The 15,929-nt window shown below is 47.5% G+C and overlaps 8 protein-coding genes across 8 annotated transcripts; 5 read left to right on the top strand and 3 right to left on the bottom strand.

Moving 5' to 3' along the window:
• Positions 1-57: 57 nt before the first annotated feature.
• On the top strand, positions 58-3,584 carry BP5553_06950 (NAD-specific glutamate dehydrogenase; the record flags this gene model as incomplete). The annotated part of the gene is made up of 5 exons (XM_032015573.1): positions 58-406; positions 461-1,135; positions 1,203-1,475; positions 1,524-3,495; positions 3,551-3,584. The coding sequence occupies 5 exons, from the start codon at positions 58-60 to the stop codon at positions 3,582-3,584; spliced, it is 3,303 nt and encodes a 1,100-aa protein (XP_031867842.1).
• Positions 3,585-4,247: 663 nt separating this feature from the next.
• Positions 4,248-5,506, bottom strand: BP5553_06949 (Uncharacterized protein; the record flags this gene model as incomplete). Its single annotated transcript, XM_032015572.1, has 3 exons — positions 4,248-4,471; positions 4,571-5,153; positions 5,231-5,506. 3 exons carry the CDS (start codon positions 5,504-5,506, stop codon positions 4,248-4,250), a joined length of 1,083 nt encoding a protein of 360 aa, XP_031867841.1.
• A 786-nt stretch (positions 5,507-6,292) lies between these two features.
• On the top strand, positions 6,293-7,467 carry BP5553_06948 (p-loop containing nucleoside triphosphate hydrolase; the record flags this gene model as incomplete). Its single annotated transcript, XM_032015571.1, has 3 exons — positions 6,293-6,396; positions 6,446-6,666; positions 6,725-7,467. 3 exons carry the CDS (start codon positions 6,293-6,295, stop codon positions 7,465-7,467), a joined length of 1,068 nt encoding a protein of 355 aa, XP_031867840.1.
• Positions 7,468-7,596: 129 nt separating this feature from the next.
• Positions 7,597-8,111, bottom strand: BP5553_06947 (Uncharacterized protein; the record flags this gene model as incomplete). The annotated part of the gene is made up of 4 exons (XM_032015570.1): positions 7,597-7,751; positions 7,816-7,832; positions 7,884-7,966; positions 8,025-8,111. The coding sequence occupies 4 exons, from the start codon at positions 8,109-8,111 to the stop codon at positions 7,597-7,599; spliced, it is 342 nt and encodes a 113-aa protein (XP_031867839.1).
• Positions 8,112-8,346: 235 nt separating this feature from the next.
• Positions 8,347-9,112, top strand: BP5553_06946 (Imidazoleglycerol-phosphate dehydratase; the record flags this gene model as incomplete). The annotated part of the gene is made up of 2 exons (XM_032015569.1): positions 8,347-8,623; positions 8,700-9,112. The coding sequence occupies 2 exons, from the start codon at positions 8,347-8,349 to the stop codon at positions 9,110-9,112; spliced, it is 690 nt and encodes a 229-aa protein (XP_031867838.1).
• A 417-nt stretch (positions 9,113-9,529) lies between these two features.
• Positions 9,530-10,224, top strand: BP5553_06945 (putative 60S ribosomal subunit assembly protein LOC1; the record flags this gene model as incomplete). The annotated part of the gene is made up of 2 exons (XM_032015568.1): positions 9,530-9,841; positions 9,940-10,224. The coding sequence occupies 2 exons, from the start codon at positions 9,530-9,532 to the stop codon at positions 10,222-10,224; spliced, it is 597 nt and encodes a 198-aa protein (XP_031867837.1).
• A 733-nt stretch (positions 10,225-10,957) lies between these two features.
• Positions 10,958-12,429, bottom strand: BP5553_06944 (Hydrolase, alpha fold family; the record flags this gene model as incomplete). The annotated part of the gene is made up of 4 exons (XM_032015567.1): positions 10,958-11,092; positions 11,177-11,305; positions 11,374-11,739; positions 11,788-12,429. 4 exons carry the CDS (start codon positions 12,427-12,429, stop codon positions 10,958-10,960), a joined length of 1,272 nt encoding a protein of 423 aa, XP_031867836.1.
• A 680-nt stretch (positions 12,430-13,109) lies between these two features.
• Positions 13,110-15,627, top strand: BP5553_06943 (Uncharacterized protein; the record flags this gene model as incomplete). Its single annotated transcript, XM_032015566.1, has 5 exons — positions 13,110-13,805; positions 13,854-13,969; positions 14,019-14,582; positions 14,634-14,737; positions 14,783-15,627. The coding sequence occupies 5 exons, from the start codon at positions 13,110-13,112 to the stop codon at positions 15,625-15,627; spliced, it is 2,325 nt and encodes a 774-aa protein (XP_031867835.1).
• Between the last annotated feature and the right edge of the window lie 302 nt (positions 15,628-15,929).

Raw genomic sequence — 15,929 nt, 5'->3', positions numbered from 1 at the left:
ACTTGCCCTTCTTTTTTTTGTCCTGCCCTTACTATCCTTCCCCCCGGGGCCCCAGCCATGGCCAAAACACTGACCCTCAACAATGCTGACATCATGGGGCCTGCAGTACCGTTTCCTGAATATCACGAGCCCTTTGATTTATTTGGGCCAACTCTCGAATTCCCCCAATACCACGAACCTCTCGACGTAATGACCAGTCTTAGCCCTTCTCCGGCCAACGGAGCGCCGGTGAATAAGTTGGTGGAGCAGGTTATAAGAACCCCCGGCCGCCGGCCCTCTCCCCAGCCTACACACTTCAGCGTGCCGTACAAGAATGGCAATGGCAATGGACACCGCGTCCTACGCTCCGCCACCGTCGGCTACATCGCGCCAGAATTCAAGGGCAAGAATGAACAAATTGTCCACGGTTAGTGATACAATTTAATTCCAGGACTGAATATTGACTAACACACGCCCACAGTCAAGGAAAATATCCTGGCGGGCGGTTGGATTCCAGCAAGCCTCGTTGACGACCAGATCACCTGGTTCTATGATGACCTTGGAATTGATGACGTCTATTTCCAAACAGAGTCGGTGGATGCGATCGTGTCCAACATCACATCTCTCTACGCGGCCAAAGTTGCGGCGTTTGCTCGCGAAGACAAGAAACATGAGGTCAGACTAGATATGGAAGCAACAGATCACGCAATCTACATTGACACAAGCGAACCGGGTATCACGAGAATGGGTGGCCCCAGATATGAGCATAGGCTTGAGACCAAGTACCTCGATTCTGGTTCAAGCAACACCTATCGCGTTGAGACCTTCAGATCGTCATCCAACTTGGCTAATGGCGGCCCATCAAAATCGACGATGCGCTGCTATTTCGTTTATCAGTGCCAATTCGTGGATCCAAATCCTTCACCTCTCGAGACGCGGATGGAGGTCATTGGAGACCAGACGTTCCTCGCCAAGGCGACCAAGAACACCATGCAAATCTACCAAGAAATCATCGAAGTTGCCGTCAAAAGAACCGGTCCGGTGATCGAGGTTTTCGATATCGAAGGATCCAAGGAGATGCGAATTGTCATCGCATTCCGCCGCCGAACTGCGTCGGGCATGTTTAGTGCCTTATCAGACCTGTACCACTCCTATGGTAATGAAATTTGAAACCCCCCTCCCCTTTTAATCCATTAAGCGAGGAGACTAACACCGGAATTCAGGAGTAACGAGCACTCGAAAATACGTCGAGCAATTCTCTAATGGCATCACGGTTATCTGTCTCTATCTGAAGCCGGCAACCAACTTGGATTCGAATCTCACGTTTCCTCCGCTCAGCCAATCCATCCACCAGATCACCAAAGAGATCTCGTTGCTTTACTGTATTCCGCAAAATAAGTTCCAGGCTCTCTTCGCCAGCGGACGATTGTGCTTGCAGGAAACTATTTACGGGCATTGCCTGTGGGTATTTGTGCATCATTTCCTCAATCGCCTTGGTACGTGGTTATATTTTCGTGTCATAGGAGTCATCTAACATCGTAAAGGTTCCGAATATTCCTCGCTTGTATCTGCTTTGGATCCTGCCAACAGCCTGCATGCCGAGATCCTCTCAAATATCAAGCGTCGGTTAAGAACCGAAACATTCACCGCCGATTACATTGCGGAAATCATCAATGGGCAGCCTGAGCTTGTCCGATCGCTGTACGCTTCCTTTGCCGATACTCACTTGGCCTTCGGTCCAGGGTATGAAGATGATTTCGTCCCTTCAAACCCATCCGCCGCGGTCCTGACCGACGACGAACTGAAGGACTTGATCTCCAAAACGGTCAATAATGAGCATGAGGAGATGGTCATGTCTGCCTTCCTCATATTTAATAAAGCTTTGCTTAAGACCAACTTCTACACACCCACCAAAATCGCCCTCAGCTTCCGTCTCAACCCGTCATTCCTGCCGTCGCTTGAATATCCTCAGCCGTTGTACGGCATGTTTTTGGTGATCAGCTCGGAGTCGCGAGGTTTCCATCTCCGCTTCCGTGATATCTCACGAGGCGGTATCCGTATTGTCAAATCTAGAAATCGCGAAGCATATTCCATCAATGCGCGGTCAATGTTTGACGAGAACTACGGTCTTGCCAACACACAACAACGCAAGAACAAGGATATCCCCGAAGGCGGCTCCAAGGGCGTGATCCTTCTTGATCCCGGCCACCAAGATAAGGCTGCTGTCGCGTTCGAGAAGTATATTGATAGCATTATGGACCTTCTTCTCCCGCCCGCTTCTCCTGGTATCAAGAACCCCATCGTGGACTTGTACGGGAAGGAAGAAATTCTCTTCATGGGCCCTGATGAGAATACTGCCGAGCTGGTGGATTGGGCCACAGGGCATGCACGCAAACGTGGTGCACCATGGTGGAAGTCATTCTTCACTGGCAAATCTCCAAAGTTGGGTGGTATTCCCCATGACACCTATGGCATGACGACCCTCTCCGTCCGCGAATATGTCACGGGCATCTACCGAAAGCTTGGACTCGATCCCAGTACCATCCGAAAGATGCAGACTGGTGGGCCAGATGGTGATCTAGGAAGTAACGAAATTCTCCGAAGCAACGAGAAATACACATCGATTGTGGACGGCTCCGGAGTTCTCGTGGACCCCAATGGGCTCGATCACCCCGAACTCATTCGTTTGGCCAAGAAGCGTGTTATGATTTCCGAGTTTGATATCACCAAGCTCTCACCAGATGGATATCGAATCTTGGTTGACGAGTCGAATGTCAAGCTCCCGAACGGAGAGGTCGTCACCAATGGTACTGTCTTCCGTAACACCTTCCATCTCCGCGAGACAGGCCTCACGGATATCTTCGTTCCATGCGGTGGTCGGCCCGAGTCAATTGACCTTTCCAGCGTTCACAAACTCATCAAAAAGGGCAAATCCATCATTCCATACATCGTCGAAGGAGCCAATCTATTCATCACCCAGGATGCCAAGCTTCGTCTTGAGCACGCTGGCTGCATCCTGTATAAAGATGCTAGTGCCAACAAAGGAGGTGTCACATCTTCCTCGCTTGAGGTCCTCGCAAGTTTGAGCTTTGACGACAAAGGATTTGAAGAAAATATGTGTGTTGGCAGTGATGGCGAGGCCCCAGAGTTCTACAAGGCTTATGTCAAGGGCGTCCAAGAAATTATTCAGCTGAACGCGAGGCTAGAATTCGAGGCCATCTGGAGAGAACATAAGGAGACAAAAGTCCGCAGGAGCACACTCAGTGACACACTCAGTATTGCGATTACGAAGTTGGACGAGGAGTTGCAGAAGACAGATCTCTGGGAAGACGAGAAACTTAAGAGATCTGTCCTGCAGGATGCTCTGCCAAAACTCTTGCAAGATAAAATTGGGCTTGATTTGATCATCGAGAGGGTTCCGAACAACTATCTCCGTGCGATCTTTGGTAGCTATCTTGCCAGCCGCTTCGTTTACGAATTCGGCAGTAAACCCAGCCAGTTCGCATTCTTCGATTTGTAAGTCCTTTCCCCGCTCCCATGTGGCTCTAGTTGGATGCTAACCTTTTCACAGCATGTCGAAACGAATGGCCACAATTCAGAAGTAGATGATGCTTTCATGTCACTCATGATGGATGCCTTGATTGAGCTTCGCTTTAAAATTCACAAATCGGCGTTAGGGGGAGATCCGAAAACATGGCCCAACAATGGGCGGCGGACCCAAAAAAAGTGCATTACTTTTCCAGTATTGCAAATTAATTACCTTGCTTTTGCTTTTTGTTGCTGTGTTAGTTTTACGGTACTCGGTAGATAAAAGTGCTATATCTCTCCTGAAATTTTCGGAAGATATAAAAGGTGCTTTGCTTTCCTCCGATCCTTGGGATAAAAGAGTGCTAGAATTTTGTATGCTGCCCCACCGGCGCCCACTTAGATTCTTTTTCCATGCCCACCTTAGATATGCCAGGGTTTTTATGCTGTAAGTTTATGCTTTTCCTACATCGCTAGAGTATAGTAGGTAATTTTTATGGGCTCTTATGAATAGAGTAAGTAGTTGAAGGGTAATAGGGGGAATGTAAGTGCATAATAGCATAGTATAGAGAGCAGTTATAATTTAGCTGCAAAATCAACCTGAATGTCTCACCGATATTATAACTATAAATCTTAAGCTTATCTTTCTTGTCTGCGCCTCGTGTAAGAACTCTACCGTTAGCTTTTGAAACTACTAGCAGTGTATAGCAAGCAGGGTTGGTTTCGTATCTAGTTCTATTAACTCACACAGTGACATCCTCTTTCAGCCTCTCCGCGCTCGTCCTAAAGATCCTAGGAATCCCCGTTTCCGCAAACGGGATCCCCTCGCGGAGCATCCGCGCAATCCCCTTCGCAGTTAGAAAAATAGCTGGCATGCCAGCTCCATTGAACCCCGCTAAGATAAAGTGGTTTTCCTGCCCGGGGACTTTCCCGCAGTGTGGCCAGCCGTCAGCCGTACGGCCCATTACTATTTTTGGTGGTGTTAGTTAGCTGGATCGGCTGGGGATAGGGTGGTGGTGTTGGTGCATAATAGGGGTTAGGGGGCTTGATTAAGAAAATCACTTACTGCCAGTCCAGAGATAATCCACCGTCGCGCCGCTTTTTTCCCATCCCCGAAAGTTATCTTGCATGATATTATCGAAATACTGCCGCGCCGGCTCGAGGAGCGTACTATCGTCCCAATTGTTAAACCATAGTTTTTTATCTTCGACGAATGTCTCCCTGCCGCCTCCGCAGATCACGCCCCCGTCTGGTCGGGGGATTAAATAGTCCCTGACTCCGTAGCCGTTATAACTAAGTCCATAGGTGTGGTTCAGATGTGGGGGTGGGTGCGCTGTATCTTTGGGAACGCTGGTGTGTGAGCATATACCTTTGATGGGAATGATCTTATTGGAAAATGAAGGGGAGATTCCGGCGGTGTAGGCGTTAGTCGCAAATACGACTTTTTTTGCAAGGATATTTCCCCGAGGTGTCTTGACGATAGAATGGCCGTCGTGGGAACTTGAGATAGAAGTGACGAGGGTGTGAGTTTGGACGTTTATAGAGCTTCTCTCTATTAGCCGGGCGAGTAGTCCAGTGACGAATTTATACGGCCAGAGTTGAAGACCGGTTGTTGTAACCCCGCCTTTGGCATTTTTGACTCCCGAAAGCTGTCTATGTTAGCACATGATGTGATAATGACACGATTTAAAACCCCCTGAAACATAACGCCTGAAGCCGAACTTACATTTTCAGCATATTTGGGTCCTACATAATCAACATCCCGAATAAAATCCAACCCAGCATCCAGCTCCTCGTCATAAATCTGTTTCTCTTCATCCGCATGCGACTGCGAAAGAAAGGTCTCAAAACAACGAGTCAGGACGGCATCGCAATCGAGGTTTTCCTTCTGTGCGACTTCCTTCATCGCATAGACTTGATTCTGTTGAAATATTGCGAGTTCTTTTGCGGCCGCTAGGTCATGCTGCTTGGTGATTCTGTTGATATATGCATGTACCATCATGAGATGGCCACCTAGGAACGAATAAATGAGTAAATTCAAGAAATATATAGGGGCTTGGTACTACCGTTTCGTCCTGTTGCTCCAGAGCATATTTCTCGGGCCTCTAATAGCACAATGGAAGGTGGGGAGGGGTTGTCATCTAGAAGGTGGTATGCAGTGGAAACACCAGACAAGCCGCCTCCTATGATTAATATATCACATTCTGTGGGCAAATGTTCTGTTGATCGATAACTATCGATTTCATGGAGTTCACTCCGCCAATAAGGCAGGGTTGCGTTTGGAACTGGGAAGATCTTTTCATCGTTCGTTTGCATAGTTGCGTTTGAGGTTACTTTCTCAGCAGACTGTGCGAGATAAGAGGGATAATAGTATGGTCCAGTTAAAGGTGAGAAATAAATATGGTTGAAAGAAAACAAGTGAAACTTGAGAGGAGGCTCTAGAGATATGGGGTTGTTCGTAGACAAGCCTGTTATAAGGGCGGCTTTGGCATAGATGACGAGTATGAAGGGAAGGGCGTGGATGACTTGATGAACGGCTATCGATCACTGGCTTTCCTACCTATTTGTCGCTCCAATAAGAGCGGAGGGGCTCACCTCTTTCCCAGAACGGCAGCTCGAGCAGATATGTCGTCGTACGCCTTTGAACTTTGACATCGGAGATAAGGCAACGCCGGGGGATGTCGAGCTCCGATAATCACGTGGGTATAATTCTACGCGTAAATTGATTTCGCGTCAACGCGACAGGCCCGCTTTTGAACATGACGAGAACTCCAACACAGCATCAAATATGCCGGCCACCAAAGGCGAAGAGAAGGGCGAGTCCTCTACAGCGGCTGCGAAGCAGGTGTTGAAAGCCAATCCTAATGGGATTGCAAACTACGAATTACCATGGTTTGTCTTTACTTCCTCGCTATGTTTTCCAGAATCTTATTTTATTCAGGGTTGAGAAATATCGCCCGGTCTTCCTAGATGATATTGTAGGCAACACGGAAACTATCGAACGACTGAAGATTATTGCCAAGGATGGGAATATGCCACATGTTATTATCTCAGGGATGCCTGGAATTGGCAAAACGACGTCCGTACTTTGCCTTGCAAGACAACTCCTTAGAGATTCGTATAAAGAGGCTGTTCTCGAGCTTAATGCTAGTGATGAGCGAGGTACGTAAAGTCGACTTCTAGCAAAAGGGTTTCTTTTTGCTGACCTACGGCTCTTCAGGAATCGATGTCGTGCGGAACCGTATTAAAGGCTTCGCCCAAAAGAAGGTTACACTGCCCCAAGGCCGACAAAAACTGGTCATTCTCGATGAGGCGGACAGTATGACATCCGGCGCACAGCAAGCGCTTCGGCGAACCATGGAGATATACTCTGCGACCACAAGATTTGCATTCGCGTGCAATCAATCGAATAAGATCATTGAGCCACTTCAATCTCGTTGTGCGATCCTACGATACTCCCGGCTGACAGATGCACAAGTGGTGAAGAGGTTGCTGCAAATTATAGAGGCGGAGAAGATTGAATATAGCGAAGATGGATTAGCTGCTCTTGTCTTTACCGCGGAGGGTGATATGCGGCAAGCTATCAATAATCTTCAATCAACCTGGGCGGGATTTGGATTCGTGAGTGGGGATAACGTATTCAAAGTCGTTGATTCTCCCCATCCCATTAAAATCCAGGCGATGTTGAAGGCATGCTATGAGGGCAAGGTTGATGCCGCGTTGGAGACTTTGAAGGAGCTGTGGGATTTGGGATACTCGAGCCACGACATAATCAGCACGATGTTCCGGGTTACGAAGACGATTCCGACCTTGAGCGAGCATTCGAAGCTAGAATTCATCAAGGAGATTGGCTTTACTCACATGAAGATATTGGAAGGTGTGCAGACGCTGCTCCAACTCAGTGGGTGTGTTTCAAGACTTGCGAAGATTAATATGGATCCGAAAAAGTTCGTTGCTAAATAAGGGGCATACAATGTGAAGGACATGAGGAGGCGTTCAGGGATACCTACAATGGTAGTTTGGCGTACAAAGGTGGCATAGTGCATTTTCTCACAGTCGACTTCAGAAATATGACATGTCTTAAATTGTGCTTTATTTCGGCTTCTTTTGCATCGGCGGTTCATCATATTCGTCGTCATACTCCTGCCGTAGCGCCCTCTCCCTCGCCATACGCTTCTGCATCCGCACCTGGGCCTCAAAGTCCCGGACCCGACGATCAGCCTCCAAGCAGGCGCCCATAATCATGCCTTCAAAGTTAGCTTATTAGCTCCAACGTTTCTAGTTTGGAGCTTTATGTCCTAAGCTACCCACCTGACATCTGAATGAACCTAAGACTCTCTCAGCATTATGAATTGCCTCACCCTTTGTTGGCCACTTACACTTTGAATTGAATTGTCAGCCCTCTGTATATGGGCGATATACCATAACCAACTCCGCCTAGGCCGGCAAACACAAAGCCCCACTGGTTCTCTAGTCAGCAGCAACTCAAGACATTGAATACGATGGACCTCAGTAGATACTTTTGCAGCGCCGGTTATAGCACCCCTCCCGGCTTCCCACGCGGCACTATCAGCCTCCGCACTCCTCAGTCCACCCGTGGTATGCATTGCGGTTATCGTGGTTCAAGGCGGCTCTGGTGGCGTGAGATCAGGAGTTATCAAGTGTCCAGGGAGGATTTACGGAGTCTCGGGATATGCAGAATATCTCGGCATCCGTGCACGGACCCTGTCAGCAATCTTCTATCTCTGGTCGTCTTCGGGGATCGCAATAAATATTTTGGACACCGAGAACACAAAGCATTCTTATACTCCGTAAACAACAGCAACAGCAGCATCAACGACGATGGGTGCCCAATCTGAGCAAAGAGTGCGCTCCGCGGCGCTATCGCGTGACACAAACGAAACAAAGATTCAGCTGGCAATAAATATAGATGGAGGTGCATTCCCCGAGGAAACAGATAAACGGCTTACGAACGGGGCGGATGGACATGCATCGCAGTCTAGCAAGTCGCAGACCATTGCGATTAATTCTGGAATTGGGTTCTTAGATCATATGCTACATGCGCTGGCTAAGCATGCGGGGTGGAGTTTGGCACTGAACTGCCAGGGCGATTTGCACAGTATGTTGTTTACTTTGATGGTTTATCTATGTGGAGCTTCAACGGGCGGTTTGCTGATCCCGGGTTCTCTTTATAGTTGACGATCACCACACCGCTGAAGATGTCTGCATCGCGCTCGGAGGCGCCTTTAAAGATGCCCTCGGTGCTCCCATTGGTCTTGCTCGCTTTGGCTCAGCATATGCGCCTCTCGACGAAGCTTTGTCCCGCGCCGTTGTCGACCTCTCGAACCGGCCGTTCGGCGTCATTGAGTTGGGACTAAAGAGAGAAAAGCTTGGGGATTTGAGTTGCGAGATGATTCCCCATTGCATGCAGAGCTTCGCGCAGGCAGCGAGAGTTACAATGCATGTTGATTGCCTCAGAGGGGATAATGATCACCACAGAGCGGAGAGTGCGTTCAAAGCGCTAGCTATTGCTATAAGACTAGCCACAACTCGGGTTGCTGGACGAGAAGGCGAGGTGCCGAGCACGAAGGGGACATTAAGTACGTGAAATTAGATTGGAAATGCATAATGACTTCAATTCCATTATACGATTGAGAGACTTGTGAGGGAAAATCCACATTGAGGAGCGGGTGGCGGGGTGATATCCTAGAATTGCAGATGCGCCCGAAAAGCGCCGCCATAAAATCTAACGGGGGAATGTAAGAAAAGTCTCTAAAACCATCAGATTCGTGCTCTCATCATATAAACCCAATTAGTCTTATTTTCTCCAATTGTTGCAGATCAAAGTGATCAAGTTACAGTTTCGCGCTTTTTTCCCCACCATCCATATCGGTCCGCTAGCGCCCGCTTCCACCCAAAAATATTTCCATCGACTTATCTTTTATCACCAGCCAGTGCACAACCTCCTCCTCCACGTACTCCCAACCTCAATTGATCCCTTTCTCTTCGAGATAAGCCAAGAAACATGGCGCCATCTCGCACGACAACGGTAAAATCCAAACATGCCGCCAACAAATCTGGCATCAAAAACAGCAAAACCAGCTCCAAATCTCGATCCTCCCAAGACTCCGATGGCGTCTCGAAATCGAAAAGCAAGAAGCAACAGAGCAAGGGCGCAGCGCTAGGAAGTGCGACAGGGAAGGGCCAAGGTGTAAAGAAGAAGAGAAGAGTGTACACGGAGAAGGAATTAGGGATCCCAGCGTTGAATATGATAACTCCCGTAGGAGTCCAGCAGCCGAAAGGGAAGAAGAAGGGGAAGGTTTTTGTTGACGATAGGGTTTGTGGTTCCCCCTCCCTATCGCCCTTTCTTTCCTCCCTAAGGGAGATAGGGAGGTTTCTGTAATATTGTGGCCGAATTATTAACCGGAGAAATAGGAAAGCATGATGACGATCCTCGCGATGGTGAACGCGGACAAAGAAGGGCAAATAGAATCCAAGATGATGAAGGGCCGACAGATGGAAGAGATTAGAGAAGCTCGGAAGGCTGAAGCGGAGAAAAGACAGGAGATGAGGAAGAGTAAGCTCGATGAGACGAAAGATGGGTTGAGGAAGAAGCGGAAGAGAGCAGGAGCCAAGGGGGAAGACGGAGACGCCGGTGCGCAGGAGGCGCTGGCAGGGACCAAGCCTCTGAAGAAGAGGAAGAGTGTTTCTTTTGCTTGAGTTATGGATGTTTGTGTTTGGGGATGGTTATATGCATGGCGTTTAGGTCTCGGGCATTTGCACGGTGTGTTGGTGCTTTCTTGCGGGACATAAAATATTGAGATACCGTGGGATTCCAATATACAATTTCAGATTTGGGAATGAATATAGGTTAGCGGCTATCGAGAGTGAAATCCAATGATTTTAGATGATGAGGTTCTTTGGTTCTTTTATTCAGTGTAATTGAGACATCTCAGGGAGTAGGTATGGCGCATTCTTGGGCGAATTTGGTGCAAAACTCTTTTCGGTAGAAAATCAGGCACCTACCGCTATTACTTATACATATCTCCGATATCGAACTTCTATACTATTTCTATATACTAATCTAGAGAGCGTAGATATATTAATTTCAGTTAGATATTTATACGACTTAAATACCCCAATTCTAGTGAGATATTCTTATAACTTGAAGACCTCAATTCTAGTGAGATATTATATAACTTGAATACCTCAATTTTAGTAAGATATTTACACGATATCAGATTTATATCTAGGTAATAGCTGTTGGGCCTTATAATACTAGCGAAAAGAGTTTTGCATCAAAGTCGCCCAAGTATACGCCATAAGTAGGCCCTATAAGTCTACTAACTGTAAAGTACTTATGAGTTCTATAAATTAACTATTTGTAACATATAGTAGCATCTAGGGTATCAGATCTATAATCATCAAACGTAATTGCCGCCTTTGATACACTCTATCTCTGCCATTTTCGGCGCATGGGTGCAAAACACCCATTCATTTGGCCAGACGTTTCTAGATCATGTCCATTAATGGCTGCTGGGGCTTCAATATCTACTTCGAAAGCCATCTTGTTAAGATAATTGACACACTATCAATCTTATCAGTAGGCGTAATAACCGCGAGAGATGCTTTTGGAGACGAGAGTGGTGTTGAAAGTATGGTATTGACTTACCGGACGAGCGTGCCATCTGTGGCCTCCAATTTCAAACCAAGAGAGATGGCCGCCAAGGGATGTAGTACAGAGAACGACGTAAGGTGTGTGTTTAACTTCTTCATAAGGTAACGATTGATTGCACGCAACCTAGGAGAGTTAGCAACATCCCAGGGAAGAGAGCAGCCACGACGGCAGGAAACTAAATGAGCACTTACAGGATCATCTGCAGCACTGATTGAAAAAAGTGGGATTCTGACTCCAAATAGAGAGTCTGTCGAAGAAGCATCGCGGTAATAAGCCCCTTCGGTAGGATAGCCCCAACTGGGCCCTTGGACCTCCCTGTCGAATTCATGCAGATACTTGACCTTTTTTATCTTTTCAAAGTCTAATTTCCCGCCTTTACGCACCTCATCTTCATGCAATGCGAGAAGCTTCTTCATGTTCGTGCCAAGGGTTTTTGAATAAATCTCTCTTCCAATCCAAGTACTTTGGAGGGCCATGGATCCGACGTCTAAGTTCCACGGGCTTGAACATATCACTGCTGCCTTTAGCATACAATGCTCGCCCTCCTCTCCGATATACTACACACAATCAATAAGAGGCCTCATAGAAGAGTGATCATGACGTACATTAGTAAGGATATTTGCTCCCAAAGAAAACCCTATTCCAAATAATGGTCGGTTTGGGAAGGTTTTCCTGAGCCAGGAAACGGTTTGTCTGCAATCCCATGTCGCTCTTGCATTATACAGAATAGGGCTGGTGATCTTATGCATAGCACACCCTCTGGAATTGACAACGCAAGCCTCCCATTGCCGGTCATCTTCGGCGCCAATTAATGGTGCTATAACATGCCTAAGATAGGCCTCATGACTACCGCCTGACAGCCCGTGGAGTATGACTAGCATAGGTCGGCTATCAGAAGATGCTATGTCCTTAAAATCTTCTTCATTAAAGTAGGTGGTTCTTGAAGGGAGGGTAGCATCGACTTCTGAGAACGGCTTCACCACAAAGTCAACCGCGAACGAGCCTTCATAATCTTTGTCGTTAGCTTCGAAGAGCTTGCGGTTATAAAATATAGGAGGCCCATCATCTTTCATGGCTGTCCACATAGTTTGCAAATGGCCATTGAACAGCAACGGATTGAGGCGACATGGCGGTGTTGCTTCCTGGCATATCGAGGCGAGGTCAATCAAAGATCCATCCTTCTTCTTTAACTGGAGAGTGGACGGCGAATGGGTGAAAGTCGCCTTTGCGCGGCCTAGCCATTCCATCTTCCGATTCCTGCCTGGGAGGGATCCAATTCAATCCTATGTGATGCGATATGATGTACAAGTACGAGTTGTTTTGAGACATCGAGGAAATTTTACATGACTGGAGGGGACGATAAGGAAACATGTTTCCCAAAGCGGGACTGTTCCCGGAATCCTTCAGGGGCCTAGTGGCTGGACCTCGGCACTTGGCATCGGGTATGGCGCATTCTTGGGCGACTTTGGTGCAAAACTCTTTTCGCCAGTATTATATGGCCCAACGACTATTACTGTACCTAGATATAAACCTGATATCGGATAAATATCTTACTAAAATTGAGGTATTCAAGTCACGCAAATATCTCAGTAGAATTGAGATATTCAAGTCGTATAAATATCTAACTGAAATTAAGATATTTACACTATCTAGATTTTTATATATAAATAATATAGAAGCTCGATATTGGATATATATATAGGTAAGTAATAGCTGTAGGTGCCTGATATTTCTAGCGAAAAGAGTTTTGCACCAAATTCGCCCAAGAGTGCGCCATAATCGGGCACTTGGCAACGGGGTGTGGCGGTGCGCCTCGCTTATTAATCACTGACTAAGGCGACAGTGGACTTGACGACCAGCGTTCGAGGTTGGCTACAACGCCTCTATTCAGAGCCCAGACGCGTTGGTCGATACCACCAAGGACAACATGTCATACAATGGCCACCCAGCGCCGGGAAACCGCCTCTGGCCTGGCGATAGTCCGGGCAATAGCAACGGCTATGCGGCTCAAGATATGCGTCCGCAGTATATGTCTAACGTGCAACCGTCCCCTTCATACTCTCCAGCGCCAGCTCCCACCCCGCAATATTGGGGAGGAACCGCCAACGACCGACAATATGGCATATCAGATTATTCCCGCAGTGCCTACCATACGCCCTCGACGATACAACCTCAACCCCAAGCGCAACAGCCCCAATTCATCCAACCCTCTCAATTATTCCAACAACCCCCTACACAAAGTACTCATCTGCACCCAGCCGACATCATCGAGAAAATCTCCACTCCATCCTTCCAAAACTCGACGAGAATGATCACCTCACAGAACGACTCCCAGCCTGACAAGTCTGTACTATTGATCTCACTCGCCGAGGAGTTCTTTGAGGCCGCGCATAAACTTGCCCCGTCTGTGTCCATCTCGATGACGCCAGTCAATGTTGAGACATATGAGCGTTTAATTGCTACTGGGCTTGGCTGCTTAGATATAGCCCTGAAACGCGCGAGACTACCGCCGAGAACAGAAGCAAACGTTAGACTGCGATATGCGGGGGTGCTTTACGAGGAGACGGAAAACTTTATGGAGGCCGAAACCGCTTTGAGTAAAGGGATTGCGCTTTGTGAAAGAGTATGATCCTATCCCACATCGTTATGGCGGGCCTAATTTTGGTACCAGCATCACTACTTCGACCTCAAGTACGCGATGCAATTCCTGCTTACGAAACTAATGTCCCAAAAGAACCCGAAGGCGGCGATGAAGGCCCTGGATGGACATATCTCTGAGGCGGAGGCGTAAGTTTGTTCCATTAAGCGTTGGCAGTAGGGCTAATAATCCGAAAAGCTACCAGCACTTTTCTTGGGTGTATGCCCTTCGATTTCTCCGCGCCTCCTACGCCGCGGAATCTGGAAACCCTTCCGATAACCATGCTGCGATCCAGAACCTTCAAAAAATCTCTGATCTGGCTATCAAGCAAAGCGATCGAGCTATACAACTGACAGCATCTTTGGTGGAAGCAATGGTTCATCTAAAATCAGCAAGCCCAGATTCTATAGAGCATGTTCAGCGAGCTATCGCTGCTGCTCGAGCACACCAATTGAATCTTGGGAGCAGCATACCACAGCTTAATGGCCTAACTCACATTATTGATGTAATGTGTAGTTTACGAGAAGGCAAGGTTACCGAAATGCTCACCAAGCTTAGGGATATGCAAAAGGTGATGGATGAGTTCCTCAACAATGATAAGTGGAGCGCCTCGAGCGATGTCATGGCTATCCCTATAAATAGAACACCAAAGAACTCACAAACTGTCAGCCATGAGACCCGGGCTGTGTTAGGCATAGGCGAGGATGGGCGTGATAATCTTATGATGTCGTTTTTAAATAAGAGGGATGCATATGGCATCACGTTAGTTCTGTACCTCGACCTATCACGACTTTTACTGATTGCGGACTACAGGTACTTGATTTCGGCAGTGATTTTGCTACACAAGAATCCTAGTGATAACAAGGCGCTCAAATACTTGCAATCGGGACTGGGGTCTGTAACAGGTGAAAATTCCGGTACCGTAATATGGGTCTTCCGTTGCTGACCTCGGAATCTTTTAGGTGACACCCGGGGGTCGAAATCTACGTTGGGTCTTTTACCTGACCTAGCCTTAAAACAAGAATGGCGAGGTCAGATCCTATGCTACTTTCGCCTGTATATGGGCTTTTGCGCCGCTTTGCTGTCAGACTGGCAAACTGTTAAACAAAATGTTGACCACCTAAAATCCACCGCCCGATACTTCGACATTCCTTTATCCGGACCTTTGGAATGCCTCACGATATACCTTACAGGAGTATATCATCAAGGAATCGGAGACCTTGATGCGGCATTACACTATTTTCGAAATCCAAGATTTGATTTATCGCCTGCCAAAAGTTCGAACCCGACCTCGACAGACCAAGTTGAGCGCGATTTTGCGCTTTTGGCTGCCCTTAACATACTTTGGATCCTTCAAGATCCAAAGCGACAAAACCCCGCAATGAACACTTCCTTGATTGCACAGCTAGAGCCATTCTGTGCAAAACACCCCAATACGGACATCCAGACTGCATTCAATCTTGTCAAAGCCACTGTAAATACGATTCCTCCACCGCAACTATTCACAATCAAGAAGTATCTGGGAGCTGCTTTGTCAGGGGCGCAAACAACCTTCAATACGCAATTCCTTTGTATCACGCTCAATGTCATGTGTAGCCGCTTCTTCTCCAACGTCGTAGGCGACCAGGCTGAGAAGAGTGCGAAGGCTGCGTCCGTGCAAGCACAAAAAAGCGGGAGCGCTCTCTGGAGGAGTGTGGCCGATGGTATGCTAGCTCGATGCTACGAGGTTCAAGGGAAGGAGTCAGAGGCACAGGCTTCAATGGAGCAAGCACGCAAACTTTCACAGATGGCACTACCCGGTCGTTGAACTGCGGCAGTATATTGAACGAGTTTTTGGACATTGGCGCATATGGAGTGGGTGGTTAGATCATTCGGAGGCTTTTGCTGGTGTTAGGTCAGGAATCACAGCGCGTTCAGCGTGACATATACCCATTTGCTTTATAGCTTTAAGGCCTAGAAAGGATTTTCTCAAAAGGATGTATGTAGCCTATATAGCGTACGGTATAGGAGAATTTGCAAATATTTTGCAATTAGTTTCAGGGTCTTGAGTCTTCCACCAGCGTGAATTCGATGTTTGCACTACGCATATCCCCCTAGCACCAGAGGATA

The sequence above is a fragment of the Venustampulla echinocandica genome (genome assembly GCF_003357145.1).
Source record: "Venustampulla echinocandica strain BP 5553 chromosome Unknown scaffold_5, whole genome shotgun sequence".
NCBI classification, from domain to species: Eukaryota; Fungi; Ascomycota; class Leotiomycetes; order Helotiales; family Pleuroascaceae; genus Venustampulla; species Venustampulla echinocandica.
This window is presented reverse-complemented; position numbering and strand designations above follow the sequence as displayed.